General features: G+C 36.0%; 1 protein-coding gene across 8 annotated transcripts in view; it reads right to left on the reverse strand.

The window, feature by feature from the left end:
• The window catches only part of OPA1 (OPA1 mitochondrial dynamin like GTPase), a 76,398-nt gene that overhangs the window by 39,787 nt on the left and 13,499 nt on the right, over positions 1–23,112 (reverse strand). For 4 of the 8 annotated variants that reach the window (XM_041003032.1, XM_041003036.1, XM_041003034.1 and 1 more), the window contains 14 exons: positions 19,013–19,123; positions 14,352–14,405; positions 10,768–10,872; positions 8,789–8,875; positions 7,635–7,748; positions 5,726–5,806; positions 5,517–5,591; positions 5,133–5,204; positions 4,947–5,046; positions 4,481–4,611; positions 2,837–2,909; positions 2,659–2,731; positions 1,553–1,668; positions 497–561 (listed from right to left, as the gene is read on the reverse strand). In XM_041003032.1, the coding sequence (XP_040858966.1) occupies positions 497–561; positions 1,553–1,668; positions 2,659–2,731; positions 2,837–2,909; positions 4,481–4,611; positions 4,947–5,046; positions 5,133–5,204; positions 5,517–5,591; positions 5,726–5,806; positions 7,635–7,748; positions 8,789–8,875; positions 10,768–10,872; positions 14,352–14,405; positions 19,013–19,123 (1,257 nt within the window). The remainder of the gene's footprint in view (positions 1–496; positions 562–1,552; positions 1,669–2,658; positions 2,732–2,836; positions 2,910–4,480; positions 4,612–4,946; positions 5,047–5,132; positions 5,205–5,516; positions 5,592–5,725; positions 5,807–7,634; positions 7,749–8,788; positions 8,876–10,767; positions 10,873–14,351; positions 14,406–19,012; positions 19,124–23,112) is intronic. The other 4 variants (XM_041003041.1, XM_041003040.1, XM_041003039.1 and 1 more) reach the window with 1 other exon arrangement.

Raw genomic sequence — 23,112 nt, forward strand, 5'->3', positions numbered from 1 at the left:
TTAAGATTTCCACATGATGTTTTGTGAAAGCATCAAAACATACTTACAGTATCAGTAACTGTAAATTAATGCTCTGTTTTACAAATAATGTCCTTTTTTAATTATGGAGAAAGAACACTTGGCTTCCACTGAACTACAACAAGCTTCTCTAAGGTCTTTAGTGCTGAAAAGGTCAAAGCTTAATGTACAATTTAAAAAATTCTAATTACACAATACATTAACTGAACAGCTTACAGCTTCTTTAAAGAAAAGTCTACATTCTCAGAAAATGTCTTAAGTATTTATTTTGATAATCATAATTCCAATTTATTTTTAATGCCATAAAGTAATTTAACTAAATATGAAGAGATAACTTAGAAGTGTATTTTCACAGCTCTAAAATATTTAAGATCAAAATTAATCTGTCTTACCAGAATTCTCCCATACATGCAAATTTTACGAGGACACAACAGTAGATGACAACATAGAAAAAATACGTGAGGTATCCAAACATTACCCGGTCAAGTTCTCGCAGGCGAGGATAGTTATTCTTCCACTCAGTTTCAAGGTTAAAACGTGTTGCTGCAAAAAAAGGGAAAATGTTCAAGTCTGATGATTTTCTTTTTCAGATGTAATGGCTAAAAGTTATGCTACTTAGCCTATGTCCTGTGGAAACTGAATTTCTGAGAGTTTACTGAAGGCTCTTTGGATATCTGAGCTCTTAACTTTGCAGATGTTCATTACTGCAAAAACTTTATTTACCATTTGCTATGATTCTAGTGTCTTAGTCTTCAAAAGCACACAACTGAAACAGCTGAATAAGTTGTTAAAAAAAATGGGTTCCATTAAGATTCCAATCTTGGGTTAACTACCCATGGCTGTATGACCCCCGTAGGTCATTTAGGTAACTTGTTGCCTGTTTTTCTCTCATGTAACATGGAAATACAAATAATACTTACAAGGTTACCGAAACACTAGGTGAAATTAGTAGGACTTCTAAAAGAATGGGAAAGAGAATCTCATCAGTTGAAACTACGAAAGCAAAGACAATGGAGCAGCAAAGTGCAGGATTTAGGAAAGAGTCCGATGCACCTAAAGCATGGAGTGCTCCATTTCTCACGATATTTGCTCTCTTCTCTCTGAAAAGGGTAAATGTTTTTCTAAGCTTTCTCCAAAACATGAGTGCAAACTTTCTAGCTTCAATAAAGTTTGTTGTGTGTTCCAAGCAAGGTTTCCCTTGAAAGGGGAAAATTCCATTCTTTTCAACAAATAGAGGATGGCATATTTCTACTTTCTCTATGTTACCAGTAGTAAATAGTAAACCAACTTTGTAGGAGTGGGGATGTTAGCCCACTGACTATATGAGCTCCACAAAAGCAGTTAATCTGGCCCTACCATGGCAACCTGAAATTCAAGCTGGCAATTTTGAATGATCAGTGAATGCTGTTACAAATGTCCAAATGGCCCTTGACAAAAACAGTTCCCTACCTGTGTAAAGATTCTGATATCTGTTAATGACCATCGACTAATAAGACATCTAAATATATCTGCTTATTTTAAAAATCCAACTTACCTTTGAAGCTATCTGCTTGCTGCTCCACTGATTCTCGTACCATTTTCCAAAAACAATCAGACACAGCAAGGCTTAAATTTCTTGTAGTCACTTGGTGTGCCTTCAGCATGCTTGTCCTATAAAAAAATAAGAGCTTATATGTATTAAAATGACAAAAAGGACAATAACTTACTATTACAGAACTGTCACTTATGTCTTTTTTATATCAGCACTATTTAAAGCCTTTCTGTAAAGAGAATGTCCAATATCTGTGCTGTCTACCATGGCATATACTAGTTACAAGTCAATTTATTTGCTTGTTTATTTGAAAGACAAAGTTACAAAAAGAAGAGAAAGCGAGATCCTCCATCTGCTGCCTCACTCTCCAAATGGCTGCAATGGCGAGGACTAGCCCAAACTGAAGCCAGGAGTTTCTTCTGGATCTCCTACATGAGAGCAAGGATCCAAGTACTTGGGCCATCTTTCATTGCTTTTTCCAGGCAATCAGCAGGAAGATGGATTGGAAATTGGGTATTCTGGACTTGAAGTGGTACCCATATGGGATGCTGGCATCATGGTAGTGGCTTAACCTGATGTGCTACAACACTTGTGTCATACATGGTGCTCCTAATCCCTTGAAATATATGGCTGGTATGGTAGAGGAACTCAATTTTTAATTTGATTATTGACTGATTTAAATTTTAACAACCACATTGGACTGGTTGTCATATTGAACAGTATATTCTAAATGCTTGTCAGTTAACTCCCAACAGACAATACTTGAATATCGTTCTAAAAGCTGTGTTGATTTACTATGCTAACCCAGAGACAAATATATTTTTCTATTTCCAAAAACTCTCTACTTTTCAAGTAAAATGGCACACAAGGTGTTTATGTTAATAGTGCCACACCCAACGGAGTGGTGTATCAGCCTCTATCACATCCTGTGATCATCTAATTCCATCTAATTCCAATTCTGTCAGAGTAGCTTATTAATAAACATATATCACTGTTTGGGAAATTACTCAGTGCTAAAGTATAACAGCCACAAAACATGAACTTTTGAATGAAACACAAATAGTTCAGTTTAAGCAATACTGTAGAATTCTGTTTAACAAGACACTCACTTCAGGAGTTTTGAATTCTGAAAAAATTCTTCTTCATATTCTCTTATAGCTTCAATGCTTTCAGAGCTGTTTCCTAGGGAAAGATATGTCATATTTTTTTTTTCCAAGACAATTCATCTTTATTATTCAAAAGCAACAAAAGATTAAAAAATAAATGACAATAATCCTCTTTGCATACCTTTTCCTGTTACAACAGCAAAATAACCTAGAGCTTTCATTGGGAAGAGTTTTCCTTCAATTATTTGCTGAATCTATTTTAAAAAGTGAGAAAAATAAATATGAGTTGTAGGTTTACATAATTGTTCAAAGTTTAGTGTGTTGTTAAATATTAAATCTGTACAAAAGTATTTACAAATACTTCGGCTGCCATCTGAGGGAAAGCATACAAGTGTAAACACATGTGCTTTTACTACCGAAATACATGTACTAGGGCAGGCATTTAGCCTAGTGGTTAAGATGCCAGTTAAAATTCTCACACCTCACACAGAGAACTAGCTCCAGTGCAGCAGCAGTGGCAAGCACGCCCTGTGGGAGATCTGGATAAGTTCTCATCTTCAGCCCAGCAGTTCCTGCCTCTGTGGGCAACACACTACTGAAGGGACCGAATGTGCTCTCCGTGACTACTGTGAGAGGACTTTTGGAAATCAGAACCTGGTTCATCTAGACTTTATTTCAAGCACCTTTTCATGATGTTGCCTTGCAATTTATATTGCTAATAAATTTTGGATGTAAGTCTGGCTATATCATAAGTCTTATAGTTTTTCCAGAGACTCATGGAGCCAAGGGTTGGTCCTACAAAGGGATCATCCCAAAAAATTCAAGGCAAGAAGTAAACAAAATCTGAGTCAAAATCAAAGTTGTTATTCTATGGGGAGTATTGATATAAAAGCCACAGATGACAAACATCACACATAACATGCTTTGGTGTTAAGCATTACTTCAACTACTTTATAACATGTTTGACTGATTAAACTTTCATAAGCTATGACAGTTAATATTTTTCATTACTATTTTCAATTCTACCAGCTGAGGAAGTGTAAAGCACTTAAAAAGTTACATAGCTAGCAAATGGTAGGGCCAGGATTTGAAACTAAGCAATCTGGCTACAGATTCTATATTGCTAACTATCATTTTCTGTACTTAGGAAGAAGGCACGTCTTTAGTCAAGACTTCACATTGTTACCTTAAATAAAAATTTTCCTTGGTAAGAAAAAGAAGAAAAGCAAGGTATTAAGAGATTTCTATGAAATAATTCTAAAAATACACTTCCTAAAGTAAAGGAACACTTAAGAGTACATATTGAATTCACAGTTTTATAAACAACAATGACTTCAGATCTAGTTTAGTTAACCAAACTAAAGAATGAATTCTGTACTGACTAAATTGAGAAGGCACAGAACTGGTTAACAGAGGTGCATTGGCAAGAGCAACGTAGCCTGACTCTCAACTCAGTGCTTTTTCTATGAAAACTGATGGGTCAGGGAAGGTAATGTTTATCTGCCATAAATTGGCATACATAAGTTTTTTGCTACTTTGTGGATATCAACTTAAAAAAAGAAACACAACAAATGAAGTTAATGACTATCTATTAGCATATTAAAATGATTTGAATTTGGGCAAACATTAGCAATAAATACTTCTGAGGCATTAACTTCAACTTTATTTACAGCCCCAAATTCCATTTAAGCAACTTGCAATAATTTTCTAATACTTTGTTTTCAATGGGAACCAATAAGGCCCTCCCCCATCCCCGCCCCCAATCAAAGACTATTGCAACTCGAGCTTGTGCAAGGAGTCTGTTCTCACAATCATCTGCTCTTACCCTGCTTGGACTAGCCACATTTTTCTCTGCCAGGTCTACTTTGGTCAAAACAAATATGGTTCTTCTCCCATGAGGATCCATTTGACTAACCAAGTCTGTAACGATACTGCGTTCAGCATCCACAGACCCATCTGGGAAAGAAAAATTGAAAAAATGAGACTGTAGATTTTAAAAGCTTAGCACAAGCTATGCTCTTATCTTTAGATTATAGCAAGAAAGACTACCTTAATACATTTATCATATTTATGGAAAGAAATTCTAGGCAATAAGAATTTCAATGCTGCCTACAGTGAAATTTATCAAAATATTTCTTACTTCCCTTCTATTTACTAATAAAATGAACTGGAAGAGAAAGCAAAAATGCATTTATCTGAGTGATTTAATAGTGTGCATTATTTAGAGTAAAGCGTAGGCTGGCACAGAAGGAACCATTCTACAGCAATGAACATCATTTGACACGATGTACCTTGAATACACAGTATGATGGCGTTAGGGTTCTGCATATAAGCTTTGCTGATGCTGAAAATCGTTTCCTTTGTGTCGGGAGCCATGCCTGATGTAACAGTCTTGAAGAAAAATATCATAAATTTCATTCAAAAGGTTTTCCACAATAGGGATAAAATAAAATACATGTTTTTAAAAACATACTTACACTAATTACACCTGGTAAGTCAACAAGCACCATCCTCTGCAGTCCTGGACCTTTTACATTTAAGGAGATAGTCTAGTCAGGGGAAAAATGTTGTTAATTTTGGTGGTAAGGGAGGAGTTTTCTATGAATTATCTGGTGTTATGTACTCTGAATATCTGTACTTTATCCACTCACGTACAGTACTCAGAAAAACTTAATCTTTTTCCAATCTTAAATGTCTGTAAAACCACCCACAAGAGAATAACATAATTTAAAATCCTTTAAAACAATCTGTGCATCTTGGAATAGTTGTAATCAAAACATCAACACCAATATCATGACTTATCTGAAGCCACAAACACCAAATTTTCAAAAAACCTTGTTGAAATGAATTGCAATATTTACCTCAGGGCTAACAGTACAACCTTCTTTCACATTTTTCCTCATTCGGAGTTCTATTTCATGTCTTAATGCTGCAAGCTATTAACAGAAAAAACAGGAAAACCCTAAGAAAATCTTAGTTCACAAAAAACCACCAGTGAATTGACTTGACTCAGAGCTCTAAAGTGACACGATACACCGATACACCGGAACTAAAGCAGAATGTTACTTACATCTTCCTCTTTGGTAAGATCAAACTCCCGAGAACTATCTTTAAATAAGGCCACATGGTGAGGACCTTCACTCAGAGTTACCTGAAATTCACAGAAAACAGACATGACCATGGAACTGACAGTCTAGACCGAGCTATGCACTGCAGAAATCCAGCAATCCCTTCAAGCTACACTTAGGGGCAGCGCATGCAGGTCCATCAGGACCATTCCGAGGATGTAATGATGTTACCCGTGTTGACACATATCCAACAAGTGCTGCGATTTCTCCAAAAGACTACTAGTTACTTTTTATCTTTTATGACCTGAAGTAGCTCTACCCTTTCTTTTCTCTCAACCAACATTACACAGAGCATTTGTTCACTAATACTTGGTAGCAATAAGCCCAACACTAAACTTCATCTCATGCAAACTTGATTCATTCGTTGGTTTCCCTTGTAAACTACATTTTTCAACACATTCAGGCCAAAGGCATCCTTAATGACTGACACATACTCAATCTTTCCACATTAAGTCTGCCAAGAACTCATACGGATTCTAACTTCTAAACAGATTCATACCAAACCATTCTTTTCACCGTCACTGCTCCAAGCAACACCTGGATACTTTAATTCTCTCTCACTTGGTCTCTGGGTACCACCTATCTTATCAATGTCTGGCTGCAACACAGCAGCAGTAAGCTTTTTTTTTTAAGGTTTACTTTTATTATTATTATTTTTTTATTGGAAAGGCGGATATACAGAGAGGAGAGACAGAGAGGAAGATCTTCTGTCCGATGATTCACTCCCCAAGTGAGCGCAACGGCCGATACTATGCCAATCCGAAGCCAGGAGCCTCTTCCGGGTCTCCCACGCGGGTGCAGGGTCCCAAGCCTTTGGGCCGTCCTCGATGCAGTAAGCTTTAAACATTACTTACTCAAAACTCCGCACTCACTCTCCATTTTACTGACAATAAAAACTGACGTCAATACAAGAACTCATCTCCTGCCATTCCTCCCTGGTCTAGCCACACTGGCCTACTTGTTGTTCCTACTATACCTAATCACCCCAGGGGCTTTCTTTGCTTGAAACACTCTTGCACTAGATAGCAACATGACCACTTCCTTCAGTTTGTGCAAATCTTGGCTCACACACCATTTTCTTAATGTATCATACCAATGCTGTGGCACCCCCATTCTCCTTGCTTGATTCTATTTTACCTGTTAGCTGAACACCATGACTTTTTGGCTACATAGTTTATTTATTTAGTTATTTATTCATTTATTGTCTATTTTCCTCTTCTCCATCATGACAAGAATGTTTTTTTGGTTTATCAGCACACTGTCTTCTAAGAGTTCTGACGCATAGCATGTGTCCAATAAATATTCATTTAACACCATATATGTGTTTTCTTCCAGTGGCCATGGATGAACTGTCAATGCTTTCTGAACAACCTGTATAATAAATAACAGCCTCTTCACCTTGGCAACTTTGTTCTTGCATTGTTCCTTCTCTCGCACCAGCCTTTCCCTTCCTTATGACATTACCATCGGCGTATAACTTTTAAAATGTTCCTTTGATACAGAATCTTTCAGCTACAACCAACCCATTGTCCTGCTCTTCTGACAATAAAATTAGAAAATTATCTTTATGTCCTGACTTCATTTCCATTATCCTCATGCTCTTTCTCAGTCTCTCCTCTCCTCTCTTTTTCCTCTCATCTCTTCTTTGCTGTGCTCTACTCTGCTCTTCTCTCACTTCTCCAACACTGGCCTCATGGCTACTATTACTTTCTACACTAGGAATAACTAATTGTTACATAATGTTTTTTTCTTTAGACAAAAGTCTTCAATACAAGCACAGACTTTGTTGAAACAGTTGCTCTTTTGAGGCACTTGTCGTTTTCCTACCTTGACGGGAGACCGTTTTCCTACCTTGACGGGAGACCGTGTCATCATTTCTCCAGATCCTCTTGGGAATATTCGTGCTTGGGCAATCATTTCCAACACACTAGTTTTCCCAGCACTCTGATCTCCAACCACAACAACCTTGCCAGAAAAAGAAAAACAACATTCATTCATATTTTTCTTATTTACTCAAACAGATTTGGAACGCTGCTTGAGAAATCTTTAAAAATATCAACAAAAAATCAGTGCTTTAAAATTTAAATTTTCAAAAAAATTTATTTATAAAATTTACATAAAGGGTAAATTTCATGTTTTGTATATATTATTTTAAGAACAAAGTGATACTTCTCCCCATTTTGCTTCTTCCCTCCTTTGCTTCAAACCTCCTTTCTTATTTTTCTTTCAACATACTTCAATTTACTTTATAATCATAAACTTAACCCTACACTAAATAAACAACTGATCCTCAGGAGCACAAAGGCTATAAACAATTATCAATACACAAAATGTCAATTTCACCTGTAGACATCCCACTTTCTGTATTCTGTATATCAGTTGCTGCAAATAGGGCAAACATTGTATTTGTCTTTTTGAGACTGGTTTTCCTCACTAAGCACAATGGTCTTCAATTGCTTTCATTTTATTGTGAAAATTTTCTAAGTATCCACAAAAAATAATGGTAAACACATGTACAGATATTGGAAATATAAACAGCAAGATATTACTGTACATACCACCGATTCAAGTTTAACGGATGCCAGCACTTTTAAAAACAGATCACTAACTTTACACAAATCCTTTAATGACTAGTTTATACTTTACAAACACATTTTCCATTCTATTAAGTGAAATGTCATAATACCCTTAATTGAATCCCCTTTCAGGCATTTTAATGTTGTATTTTATAAATATAATGTAATTATCTGATAGGCTTCCTTCAGAAGATATAATGGAATAAAAGCAAAAAGTTATTTATTTATATGAACCAAGGTAAAAAGTCAAGTAATATTCACTGCTTCAAGACAGGATATGGAACACATAAGATTTTATAGGTTTTTACAAAAACCTACCCTGTATATATATGTGTTTTTATATAAACACTCTTATGTGTACACAACTTATTGAGATGTTAAAGTGCTTCATTGCTAACGGACAAGCTCATTATTATTTTTTTCACTTACCCTTGGCAGATGATCTTGGGTATTGTAACTAGCATCATAATCAGAGAGAACATCAAGAACTTCAGAATACATGTCAATCAAAGATTTCTGTAAACATTTGAAATATTATTATTAAACTAAAACAGTATAAATTAAAATTACATTTTTTATTTAGCTGATTTTATTCAGGGATACACTCATCAGGATTTATTTTTTCACCCTTTTAATTAAACAGCAAATAATGGAAGTCATAAGTTAATATTGTCAAACTAATACTAAATGCCAACACTGAAAGACTATTAATGTAAAATAAAACCAAATAAGTAATCAGGTTACCAACTAAGAAGGAAATTATTCTACCCGAAATTTGCTTTGTGTGTGTGTGTATGTATGTATATGGCACAGCCAGAGAAGAAAGGACAGAGAGGATATACAAGTAAGTGACTGAAGAAAGGCTAAACTGCAGGAATGATTCCCAGGAAGAGTGGTTAAATGTCCTCTGGACAGGCTAAAAAGTGTGTGCGTCAGGGCAAGTCCTGTGCTGTTTCTGGAGAACTGGGATTGAACAATGCTCCTTGCTTCAAGTATTTGATGAAGCATGGACAATTCAACACGGAGTCTTCTGTTTTGTTTTTAGCATTTATTTTATTTATTTGAAAAGCAGAATGACAGAGAAAGATTTTCCATCTGCTGGTTCTAAATGTGACCCCAGGTGGTTGAAGCCAGGCCACAAGGAGCCTGACACTCGATCCAGGATTCCAGTGGGCACGGCTGGGACTCTAGCACTTGGTTCATCTTCTGCTGCCTTAATTTCATTATCTGCTGCCTAATTTTCATTATGATAGTATTTTGGAAGAGAAAACACCATCTCTGAGGTATTCTGGGTTCCCTATATGCGAATCAGAGACCCAATCACTCAAGTCTTCACTTGCTACTCCTAGAATGTGTACTAGCAGGATGCTGGCACTCTGATACAGGATGTAGGTGTCTCAAGTGGCATCTTAGGGAATGCCAAAAATAGAGCTTTATGTGTTTTATGCAGTCATGAAATAGAGTCAAAGGTTTAAACACAAGGTGCTTAAATGAAAACTGCATGGTTGGCCACAGAATGCATCTGGCACCATGACTTAATCCACCATGATTCTGCTACATTTCTTTACATCATGTATACTTATTCTGAGATTCAAGTTAAGACATTCATTTAAATTGGATTTAACATATATGGCATGGTTTGGCAAGAAATAAAAATATTGAATGTATTAATAATGGTAATTGTCAATGCAACAATAACAACACAAGCATAAACTCATTTCAAAAACTTCTTTTAGATACCTAATAAAACTGTAATTAAAAGAATAACGTTGGGACTAGCACTGTGGTGCAGCGTGTCAGGGCACTGTCTTCAATTGGAGCACCAGTGTTGAGTGCTGTCTGCTCCGTTTCTGATCCCCCCTGCTGCTGCACCTGAGAAAGCAGTGGAGGATGGTCCTTAAGCTACCTGGACCCTGACTGTCCACATGAGCGACCAGAATGCAGTTCTTGGCTTTAGACTGGCCCAATCTCAACCTCTGTGGCCACTTGGGAAATGAACCAGCAGATGGCACAGATCTCTTTTTCTTTTCTTCTTTCTCTACAAATATGTGTTTCAAATAAATCAATACTTTTTAAAAAATAGTGTCAGTTTTCTTAAAATTGAAGTGGTCAAATAATTTCCTGCACATATGAGCAAGGCAATGATCTTCATAGCTAAATGTCCACCCATCAACTAGTAATGCTGATATGAATAGATATACAAATTAAGTCTAAGGATAAGCAATGTCTTTCAGAAAAACACACTTCTAAGAAATGATTCTTAAAAGTATGTACATTTTATAAGCATAGTATAAAACAACACACAAAATATGAACATTATATTAGAAAAAGAGAATATATTTCCTTAAGGAATATACAAAGTTAAGCAAAGTTCTGATAAGTAGCAATTTAAGATCATCTTAAAATACCTTAAGCTTCCTATGATGGATGCCTTTGTCATCTTTCTGCAACACTAATTTTCTCAGTTCTTTGTTCTCCTTTTCTAAACGTTCCAAGATTCTCTGATACTTTAACTGCAATAAAACAATACACATAAGCTAGTGAGAAAAAAACAGGTGTCAAAGAATATTAAACCTAAGTTAAAACTTCCCAAATCTGGACTATTTAAGAATTATCACACTTAAAAACTTCTACAAAATGTTGATAATAAACTATGTATATCATCTCAATACAATTAATTATATTTTGTGTCACATTTTAGTTGGAAAGCTCTTTGCTATTTATGCTGAAGAAAATAAATTAAAAATACAACAAATGTAGGAATTCAGAGCTTTTACGTATACTCTAAGAGGATTATTTCCTATGAAATCAAAGTGTCAAGTGTTCATCACACAGCCACCTGATCAATTCAGATTCCTCTCATTCTCCACCTTAGTTTATCATTGTTAAGATGATACAGTAACAGCTAGCAGTAACAGACAGACCCTGCACCAGTGTTGGCTTAGTGTTAATGCACTAAGCACTAGCTTCCTCAACCTTCATATAAATCCAATGAGGCACGAGTCATATAGGTCAGGATTTTAAGGTCAGGGACGTTTGGCAGCCTCACCAAAGTCACTTAGCTTGTAGGTAGAAGAGGAAGAATTTTGAATTTAGGTCTGTTCATCAATGGCTGAAGTCCTTTCAAGTTCTATTAAGTTTACATATCCAGAGATAATATACTAATATTCTAGATATTAATAAAATAATTTCAAAGAAGAGTAAGAGATTATCTTGTCAAAATAGTTGTTTGGTCACACACTTTCCGTCACAAACTAATTTGACCCTTTCTAATTGACCTTCCAAGTTTTTATTTCTTCTCTAAACATCAACATAAACAGAAAACAAAATTATTCCTTCGTATAATAAGCATTATGTTGATGTACAACTTTTAATAACATTACTTTTATAATGGAAAATAGTCCTTAGAAAAATTTTGATTTTGATACGAAAACCAAAATAAATAGCAAGATTTAATGGTTCTACCCTCAGAAATAGGCAACTTAAGTCAAAACAGAAAAATAGAGCTGAACGGCATAGTGTAAGATGGGCAGAGCTACAAGCTATGTTCTACTCTAAACATTTTCACAGAGACTAGTGATTCTTAACCTCTGGCTGAAGACTGGAACTAACTGCCTGGGAAGACAAAAATATACACAATGCCACCAAGAACGTAGGTGATTTTAGCAGAGTCAGATGTAAGACAGAAAACAGAGGTATCAAGGCATCTGTGATTCAAAATATACTAGTTTAATTTCATCCAAATCATCTATTTTTGTCTTACAGAGAACAGAAGATTGTCTTTTAACTTTAAACATAACTTTTCAAATCTTTAAAACAATTCCTTCTATCATTAACTGTAAGTCATCAGCTCATCCAAGCAGCATCAGAAATACCTTGAAAAAGCACTATTTGCCCCAGGTGCGGGTAAGCAACTAGGTTGCCTCGTACCAAGGCAAGTGTTATACTGCTGGCAAAAAGGAAGCCAATGGGCATTCTGGGCCTGGTTAGTGCCAAATTTGTGTTAATTATGCCAGTGTCCCAGTAGAGCTCCCATTTTTAAAAAAAAGACATGTGGGAAGGTGCCAGTGAACCCTGCAGGAAAATGATTATGGGGCCCATGCTAGTGGGGGGCAAAGGGGCCCTGTGGATTGCCCAGGGAAGGGGCTTTAGGGATTTATGGGGAAGGAAGAACCACTGAGGGAGTATATTTTAAGTGAAGAATGACTCCTGGGGGACTGACTGGGCTACTGCAAATGCAGGTAAACAAGGGGACTAAGCAGGCGGTTTGAAGGAAGAAAACCAGATGACCTTTCTAGGTCAGATCAATGCACCCACTCATGAGAGAGCTGGCATCGATCACTGCCCACCAGCACACACAAAAGTTAGGGCTGAGGGGCCTGCCTGGGTGGGCCACATTAGGCTGGGCCATGACACTAACTGGCACACAAAAGAACCAGACCTGGGGGGCAGATTCTGTGGGCTCACCCCTATGGGATTGTAATACCTGCTGGTTTGCTCAAGAGCTGGGGATGGTGACAGGGTGAGATAGGTGTGACCATGGAATTCACCAACACTTACAGAAACAGGGGTTGGGTGCAGGATGGGCCAGCCAAGGCTGCAGCATTCAAGGCGCACACAGGAACTGGGCCTGGGAGCAGACTGGGTTACAACACCTGCCAGCACATGCAAAGGCTGGGACTGGAGGGGCATACTATATATCCAGTAGGGGCCTAAGTACCCACTGGCATATGTGAGATCTGGGTTTTGTAGCAGGTCTAGTGGAAGTTGGGAAATTCTTAGTAGGCCACAGCTCCCACTGATGAGCCTTGAAAGCCAGGGCTAGGGTAAGCCAGGCCAGGCAACCTGTAACACTCATTGGCATGTGCGTAGAATGGCTCAGGGGCAGGCTGGGCCGGGCCAAACCTTACCATTCACTAGCACACACAGGAGCTAGGATGAGGTATGGACAGTGCTGGGCTAGGCTATTTCACCTGCTGATTCACATGAGAGCCAAGCATGGAGACAAGTTGGGCAGGGCTAGGCTACTACTACTGTAACTATCAGTGAGTATTAGGACTGGGGGTGAGGGGTGGGAGTATGCTGAGACTGGCGGTGGACCATGCCAGGCTGGGCTGGAATACCACTGGCATGCACAAAATCAGGCTGGGAGAGGGCCTGGTACGGGAACTAAGGGAATTCCACTGCTTGTGTATATACATATATTTATTTAAAATGTGGAGGCAGACCAGTCTGAACATGGCTGCAAATCCTCTTTGAATGCATGTGGGCTGAGTTGGATTGGTCTAGGACCCATTACGCACTGGTGACTGCAAGAACTAGAGTTGGTAGGGAACGGGCTGGGCAAGGTTGTGGCACCAACGAGTGCACATGACAGCCAGCTCTGAGGGTATTCCAGGAGTGGCTGCACTGTATCACCCAACGGTGAGAACTGGAATGGATATGGGCTGGCTAGGCAAGGCCACAGTAAATGCCAATGAATGCAGGGAATGGAGGCAAGCCATGTCAGACTGGGCCAAGCACCCACTGGTGCACACAGGTTCCTGGGTTGGCATCTAGTCTCAAAGGGGAATTCAGGGAATTCCCATTAAGCCGCAGCTGATTTCAGGCTTCAGAGAAGCAAAGGAAAAAATTCTTGACCAATCAATAACTATGTGTTAACTGAAATTTCTTATCTACTATCAATTCATCTATTATAAAGATGCAAATGTAAGTTTGTAGATGAAAAAAATCAGTTTCCTCCTTTAATGGTCTTTCTTCAAAAGTATAAGCATAAAATTTGCTCAAGATAAATTTTTACAATAAACATGTGAATTCATACTTATTTAATGGTTCCTTTTTTATTACTTATTCTGTTATCTTTTGTACCCAAAGATAATAATTCTATATTATTCTACCATTGCAATTTTGTTTTGTTGAAAAATAATTTCCACACCACCAAAAGCACATTAAAATTAAAAAGTCCCTGTTTTTTTTTATTCATTAGAATTACCTGAGTATGCAGAAGTTCTTCTTGAAGTTGGTCAATTTTCTCTTTATCTGACACCTAAGCATTGAAAATCGCTGAATTTTAATTGAACAATGTCTTACACTTGGCTTTATAATGCATAGTTAAATAAAGCAAATTTTAACAAAGTAAAAATTTATTCATTCACTAACAAAAAAAAAATATATATATATATATATACATAAAGTTAAAATCCTTTAGTAGTCTTTTTCCTTGGAAAATTTTAGCTATTTCTCAGGAAAGACTTGTTAGAAAGTAAGAGATTTACACAGATGATCACTACATCCTTCAGAGCTCTTTTGAAAAGAGATTTAGACACCTGGAGAAAGAAGGCATTAGCATCTCCCTGCAGAAATGTGTTCTGGGGTATCAGGTACATGCTACCATTGTAACTACTGAAATAGCTCACTGGTCACAGTGTATCTCTCAAGGAAATATCTATTTCTATACAGCATAATAAACGCAAAAAAAAAAAATCCACCAAATTGCATTCCCAGATATTTAATGAGTAGAGCCAGATGCTTGTTTTCAAACTGAATCCCAACATAAGATCTGACAACCCATAATAAAGAGATTGGATCTGTAGCAAAGCCAAGTGAAAATCAATCTGAACATAAACCAAAAACAGAATTAAACCCACGGGTATTGTGCAAACTACTTCAAATGGTTTCTAATAGTTCTCAGATGAAATGCACAGCAGGTTTTAAAGTAGTCACAATACAACAGTTAATATAAAAAACAATGATCAATTAAATAATAATGAAAATGATGTCATTTAAGAGAAATCCACAGAGCTGCGCTTTGATTTTCTGGTGAGGTATACAAGTTGTTAGCCTTAGCCTTTCCAAATAATTGCTTAATTTCTGAAAACCAAAATGTGTAAATATGAATTTATTCATACAAGCAAAATCCAAGTTAAATGAATTTATTCCATTTAAATCCTTATTTCTATCTTCATTTTCTCTTGTTGATTAAGCAATCAAGACATAATGGTAGCAAACACATATGGAAAAATTTAGATTTGATTATTGCAATAGACATTAATAAGTCTTGTCCATGCTATAGAATGTTATTTTCAGATTTTAATCCCTATTTCTAAATTCTTTCTCAAAAATTTCCCAAAATTTTACTTACAAAATACAGAAGACAGTGGTTGCCAGAAACAATAGGTAATGTATTTTATTTTTCTTTAAAAACCTATGCCTGAAAACCTTCAAAAATGATTTGGTAACTAGAAATAAAGGCAGCACAATACAAACTTTAATTATGGTCTTCGCAGTCCTGCATAGTAAGCACACACCTGGCAATGGAAGACTTTTTAGCCAAGTGTGCTAGTGTAGGATGGACAAGAATTATTAACAACCTCCTTAATTGCAAGGAGACAAGCACATTGGCAAGGAGTCCACAACCCAAAGAGCAAACTCTTGAAGATCAATGAAGAAATAAAATTTATCATGATCATATGGCATGCCAACATTCTGTAATTGTGTGGTCTAAAAAATGTGTTATGTAACTAACTTCCAAATTTATTGAAAAGGTACATCTATAAAAGTTGTCCTATTAAATATTTATCCAGCTACTATTAAGTTAGTATGAAATACATAAAAAGTATTAGCATAAACCATTTTGGTTTTGAATGTGAATATCTATTGATTTCATAGAATCTATCATCGGTGACTACAAAAAACCAAACACTACTCAACATCTGGGGGAACAACGAAGAATCTAATCAATAATGCAAAAAACTTTGAATTTTTATTGTAAACCAAAGGTTATAAAATGCTAACTTTGAAATTTGGTAAAATAAAGAGGTTATATAAGATGTTAATATAGGATATTGGAGTATCCTAAGTACATTTTTTATGCTAACTGATCAGAACTGTTTACATTTTTACAAACTCAGAGTTTTATGTGTATTCATCATTGTCCTTTCTGTCGTGATTGTAAAGACGGACTTCCTTTGTTTGCCTTCATAGAACATCAAAATAAATCTTAATGTTATAAAGACAGGTGGTGGTGGAGCCAAGAATCTAATATTCTCTAACAAGATGAAAATCTCTAAGCTTATATAGCACATGTAATTGAAGAGAAGCAGTGCATACTTTCTTTAAAAATAGCACAAGCTAAATTTAATCTGTTACTCTACATCTTTACTAGGAATTTGGGTGTGTCTTATTTTGATGTGTTCTACTGGTAAAATCCAGTTACTTAACAACAATAAGTTCATTTCCTACTGTCCAATACATTTAGCTTTCATTAAGAAATTAGTTCGAACTCACTCTGATGGAAATGGGTACTAAAGGTCTCGAAACCAGAGCTTTTCTACAATTCCAGGGCTGTGAAACTGATGGAGAAAAAGCGGAAGTCTCTGCAGAAACAAGTTATGCTGAAAGAGGAAAACCTTTACTAGCTCCTCACAAAAGCAAGCCTGCTTTTAAAATTTCAAGTACTTCTCTCTAGCCAGTTTGACTATTCTGAAACATGGAAATGCATATATATACACACACACATATCTGTATATATACATATGTATATGTATTTATTTACATATATACACATGAAAGATTTGTAAAAATTCTATATATGTGTACATAGGTATCGGAAGAAAACTACTAATGGCAGTTTTATTCCAACATCTCTGCTTGTGCGCTTTTGCTCCTTAGAGGAAAAATGTGCAAGTTACAACTCATACACTAAAAATGGAGACCTATTTTCATTTTCTGAAAGGTAAGGGAGAAAGAATAAGTTGAAAGCAACAAAAAGTAGCTGCGGTTAGGGGCTCAAGCAAACCTCAAAAGCCTGAAATGATATGAATTAGTCACTTTTGTATTAACTACAAGGGAAAAGTAGGGGAGGTTACTGTGAAGAAATACTCAGAGTAGGAAAAGATTTCATTGTAGAAGAGCACAGATTCTTTTAAAAGACTCCTTTATTTTTGCAGAAGGTCACTACAGGGTGGGTAATAACAAGCCTGTGCAGCGTTCCACTGCGTACGTGTTCCACAGAGGCACAGACCTGCCGCTCCCTATTCTGCAAATAGGAAAAGCCAGGCACCTACAGCTTAAATCAATTATTTAATAAGTGTTAGAAATAAGAATGATATAACTCTGCCTGAATGAAGGCCACTAAAGTAGACCTACACAAACAACAACCTTTGGCACTGCAGTATCATCAGCCATTAGCATTCATTACTAATGTCCTCTGAATCAGATGAAAAAGCATAATGATAAACTAGACTTCAGAGTCCTGAAAGTTAGAAACCATGAAGTGGAAGGTCTAATGGACTCTAATTATTTTTAAGAACAACTGTAACTAGACCAATAGTTATGGTTCTAAGTAACATGCCAGAAGGTACTAGCTCCTCACCCTTGTTTACATTATAAAAAAAAATATGGATATGCTAAGCACCTAATTTGCTAAAATATTTAAATGGCATACTCATGGCTTACCAGACATTGTTAAAGTACCATTTAAATAACTTTATTCCTTAGCGTAATTAACACATCTACTTTAACTGAGCCATGCAGGAGAAAAATGATATTATTTCCTATTTTATTCACTTATTGAAAGCTAAACAGCATATAGGAGTTGATTCCACAGCCATGGAATTGAGAAAAACCAGGAAACGACACTGAAAAACAAATGGAACTATCGTAAATACTCTGAAGTATTAACCACCACCAGATCAGATAAGGTTAGCAGAATTAGCACACCAAATCAGCACCTATAATACTGGCTGATTTTAAAATCACAACCTACAGGCAGTCAACTATATGGTTGAATCTTTCTGAATAAAGTTTCGACAGACTTTTCAGATGTAATAAAATTAGCTGATTTCAAAAGCTCTGAGTGTGACTCTAGTTTCACATCTATTTTCTTTGATCTGAAATGTTTGAGTGTAACTCTAGTACATCTATTCACTCTGATCTGAAACTTCTGTTAGAACAGGAACTTTGGGAATCTTCTCTGGGGGTTCTTTAACAGCCAGAAGCATATATAGATGTATATGCTATTTATTGTGTATAATTTTATATTTTATTTTTATAAATATTTTCACCAATACTGTAACATTGATAGAGATATCATAATTTTTATTAGAATCAATTTTTTACTGATCATAATTACTTATTTCCAATGTCCAATCCCTAGGTGGATCAAGGTAAAAATTTATTTATGTTCACCCTATTGATTAATGCAACAAAGTTATGCAATAAATTCAGTAAATGTTTGTTAAGAACTACCTGTCTTTTCATAGAAATTAAGTCTCAAGTTTTCTTCTTAAAAAAAATTGCTCCCTACTGACTTATTTTAGCTAAAACAAACTTCATTCTTTAAATACTATAGACTGGCAAATCTAGAGCAACCCTGTTCATTTTAGAAACATAACTTGAAGAACAGGTAGATAAACTGTTTACAGAGTCACACTTGTGACTCAATAACTGGACCATATAAACAGAAAGTCATGATTCTATTCTAAATCCAAATCCACAGATCCTCACAGCCAGTCTAATGTTTAGAAATTAAATTCCTATGCTTTATTAAAAAAATCATAATTGGAATCCACGAATGGATTAAGGTGACATGATCTTGGCAGAAATGGTTGATTAGTGTGAATACATCAGTAGCCCCCTCGAACCATCCATCACCTTGCGCTTCTGTTGGACATAGCTCGTGTTATATTGACCAGTGGCTCTGCGTGCTTCCTCTTCATGTTCTTGAATCTGCTGTTGTAAGAGAATGAGCTCACCAAGCAGACCCTGCCATGAGTTTACAACGAGGAGAAGAGGAAAATTGGGGAGGAGAACAATGTTAAATCGAAGGGTACAACAAAGGAAGAGCTGTAAGATAAGGAGAAATGGATAGTTTAAAACAAAAATGGAAACTGGTGCACCTTTAAAGCCGTCCTATAATTGGGCTTTGTACTGAGTTTCCATTTTTCCCCATAGTCAAATTAGATGCCTCGCGAAAAAAGTGTTTTTTAAAAAGTCAAAATGGAAATGCAACAGTAAATGATTCATAAAACAAGCCAGGCACATAATATCGACACAGGTAAAGCAGACTAACTGGAATGCTCAAGCAGGGCAGCGCTCTGGTTCAGCAAATTTTCTGGTACATGACAATGTAGAAAACAAATTCATTTCTGATATAAACTAGTGTTTATAATTATCTATGGAGCAAAAAAAAAAAAACAAACAACAGAAGTGATTTTTTTAAAGTATTGACCTTATAGTCTTATATATTCTAATTCTTGCCCTCAATCTTCATGGGACTGTGTGGGGGACAATAGCTTATTTGTTCACTATTACTCTTCAGCAATTATCTTTCTTTGATGTCTGATTTCCTCAAGATGACAATCCCTCAAAATCCTGCTGAAAATTGGAGTTTTCTAGGATCAAGTTCATCAAGGTTTTACATCAATCCATAAATTCTGCATGCATTTGTACACACAGGCTCACTTAACTAAACCCAAGATCTTATTTTATAAATTAAAAAATTAAATTTTGATTTGCTTAGACTATGTAACATCAAATACTACTCTAAATTCCCAAATTTATGAGTGTTTTGACATAAAACAGAATCTGATGGATAACAAGCACATATCAATCATTAAACAGCACTCAACATCAATATGTATATAATTATGAAAATCGGTTATATGAATTCAAAAATTAAAAAAACAGTCTATTTGAAATGAAAATGGCTTATTAGAAAATGAAACGAACAATTTAAAAATGAAACGAACAATTTAAAAATGAAACAAAAACTGGCCTATTAGAAAAACCAACCTTGAAAAATATAGAGGAAAAGACAACTAGGAATGAACAGTATCACAAGCCTAATTCCCAAGCAGCAACCCCTAAAAGGTAACGTCCAACAAGCTAACACGCGCACGTGTTCTGGGAGTGCAATGTGCTTGGTTTCTGCCTACTCACAGAAATAAAGTGTTAGGAAAACCACAATTTATTAAAATAATCTAAGGACTTTAAAACAGCCCCAGAGTTTGCTTAAAGTGACTATCAAAATATTTTATATTGTATAATTATTCCATCTTAAAATAAAACACTGGGTAACATTAAATTCAAAATGTAATTAGTAAACTCACCCAGAAGCTTATTTAATGAATAAAACTATACATCAAAGAATGAAACCAGACAATTTTTTCCACATGAGAAATGAAATTGTACCACTTGTTTACAGATACAGCAGGCCAACTGTCAAATAAATAGATGAAGTTATTTTTGAAGACTTTTAAAATAAATGATTGATGATCACTGATAAATCTTTCAATGAATGAGTGCTTGTTAACTCATTCACTACCCTCAGAATGTCGCGATCTTTTTCATGTATTTGAAAATATCATTGCTTTTTGTCAAGAAAAAATCTGATTTATTTTTCATTCATTTGGTCATTTATCATAATCATTTCCTTTAATCATTACAGTGTTCAGATTTCTCAAATAATTCTTCCCTCTAAAGAAGGCTTTCTTGGCTTGTTTATTCAGTTTTAAACCCAGCCCCTAGTGTAAGGCCTGATACTGTTTTTAAATAACTGCTTAAATCAGGAGGCTTAGTGAAAGCCTTATCTTCAGAATTACTGATAATAGGCAAGGCTGGGTCCAGGGCCTTGGAGGAGAGTGGGGGAATACCAAGTTCTTGGACCTCATCTCACAGTTCACTGTCTGCAAATACTAGATTAACTGACTGTGCAAAGCAACACCTGGAGTTGCCCCCTGCTTCTCGCCCAGATCTAAGAAGAGGGAAGCTGCAGGCAATGCTCCCAGAATAGGACAAGACAGTCACTTGAATACTCTTATTCAAGACACCTGGGGACTCCTATGCTATTCTCAACGTTCAATGAAGGAAAAAAAAAATGTTAACAAGCCCAACCAGTTTCCCCTAAAGCCAGAGTCCATCGGACACTCCACCCCCTTACTTCTTGCTGGGGCAGTGCTATTCCATCGCTTTGCTTTGAAAAGATTCTGTTATGCTTGCACTTGATTCCTGATTTTTATTTCTTGCTAAGTTAAGGAAAGAACCCACAAAGGTTCATTGGTAACAATAGGCTATTTTGTACCTCTCTTAAAATTTCACACTTCTCCCCCCCCCCCTTTTTTTTTGGTAATACTCAGAAGACTCCACAGATGATAGGAAGAAATTAGTATGCTATTAACTCATTTAATAATTCACAATGGAAGAAAATAATGCTCCTTCTCATACTCCTCTTCTTCCTCCTAAAAGAATACTTATTTGGTTTTGTTATAAAACTACATAGCCAGGTCTTGTGCTACAGGACTTCAGTGTGATACCATGACAATCCTACCCAGCCGAGTTTTTTCTTCTACAGAAGAAAGTGAAAACTCAGAATGGCTAACTAACCAGCCTACAGTTGCAGTTTAGAAAACAGAAAGGAAGGACCCCAGGCCAAGTGTTGTGACTTGTGACTCCAAAGTCTGCATTTGAAATCACTTTGCACATGGTCATGCTATTATATTCAAAGTGCCTCTGGTCCATTATTTCAATCTGCTCTTTTAAAAAAACAAAATGATACTACCATGATGCAGTGCTTCCGACAGAAAAAGCTGGCTAACATGGTGGGCTCCTGGGCTAGTTCATGGGGATATTATTGGTGTGCAAGTCTAAAATACTGACTTTATGATTTTTGTAAGGAAAAGTTCACAACCATTGCTTTAGAATTTTCGTAATAAACTCAATCTGCTCAAAGAATTTTATGCAAGTGCAGACATCTTCTGCTTCCCATTAAAAAAAAAAAAACTGCTAAGCACTACACTACGTTGTAAAATTTGAACAATTCTGTTTTAGTAGCTAAGAATTCTCTTACTTTCTCCCCTTGCAGTAATATGTAACTGTTCAAAATATTCATAACCAATTGAAAAAAATGTGTATTATTGGTTCCTACAAGGAAATAGATTTTTCCACTAGGAATTAACTTGCTCCAATCCAGAAAAACCATTTAGACAATTTCCACAAGTAATTTTAAGAAATGAACAAAATGGCCTACTAGCAATAATTTTAAACATATCACTTTTACTACACCCCTTGCTTTAATAAGTTACCTAAAAATAGTGGGATATAAATATGCACATATGAAAGCATTTTCTTGAATGGCATGTAAGTACTGTCTGTTGTAACTATCACAATGTAAGGCTGTCTGTTTTCCATTCTACTTTCTCTCACACAGAAATTTCCTGCTACCTTCCTCTGATCCCTTCTACCAAACTCCAGCACAGAAATGATCTGTCTTTTGGCTAGGAATCTAATCTAGTGAAGTTATTAATCAGTTGTTCATAAAACATAAGAGTTTCTGTGGTTCCTTTATGATGATGGTTTTGAGAATTTAACTTTGCCACGGTTACATTATTTGTCGCATAAGGATAAATATACGCTTAAGCAAGACAGCTTTAGTCCAATTCAGAATATTGAGTACACAAACTTTTACAATCTTGTTCTTGTTAACAGTTACCAAACACGGAGACCAAAAACAGTTTACGGGTAATCCAAGCAAAAAGTTTTTCAGTCCATCATGGTTGGCACCAACCAATTTTACTTCCTTTTAAATCAGTCTCTCTTCAACAGAGTTAAATCAATTAACCCTGCTGAGGGCTCAACATTACATGCTCTGAAGACAGCAAATAAGTGACAGAAATCACTCACTAAATAGTAAGGATGCAAGCTGACGACAATAGTGTCTCACATGGCAAGGGCTTTAACCAAGTACAGATGAAAAG

This window comes from Ochotona curzoniae, unplaced genomic scaffold (genome assembly GCF_017591425.1).
Source record: "Ochotona curzoniae isolate NIBS_2020 unplaced genomic scaffold, NIBS_Ocur_1.0 scaffold_2587, whole genome shotgun sequence".
NCBI lineage: Eukaryota > Metazoa > Chordata > Mammalia > Lagomorpha > Ochotonidae > Ochotona > Ochotona curzoniae.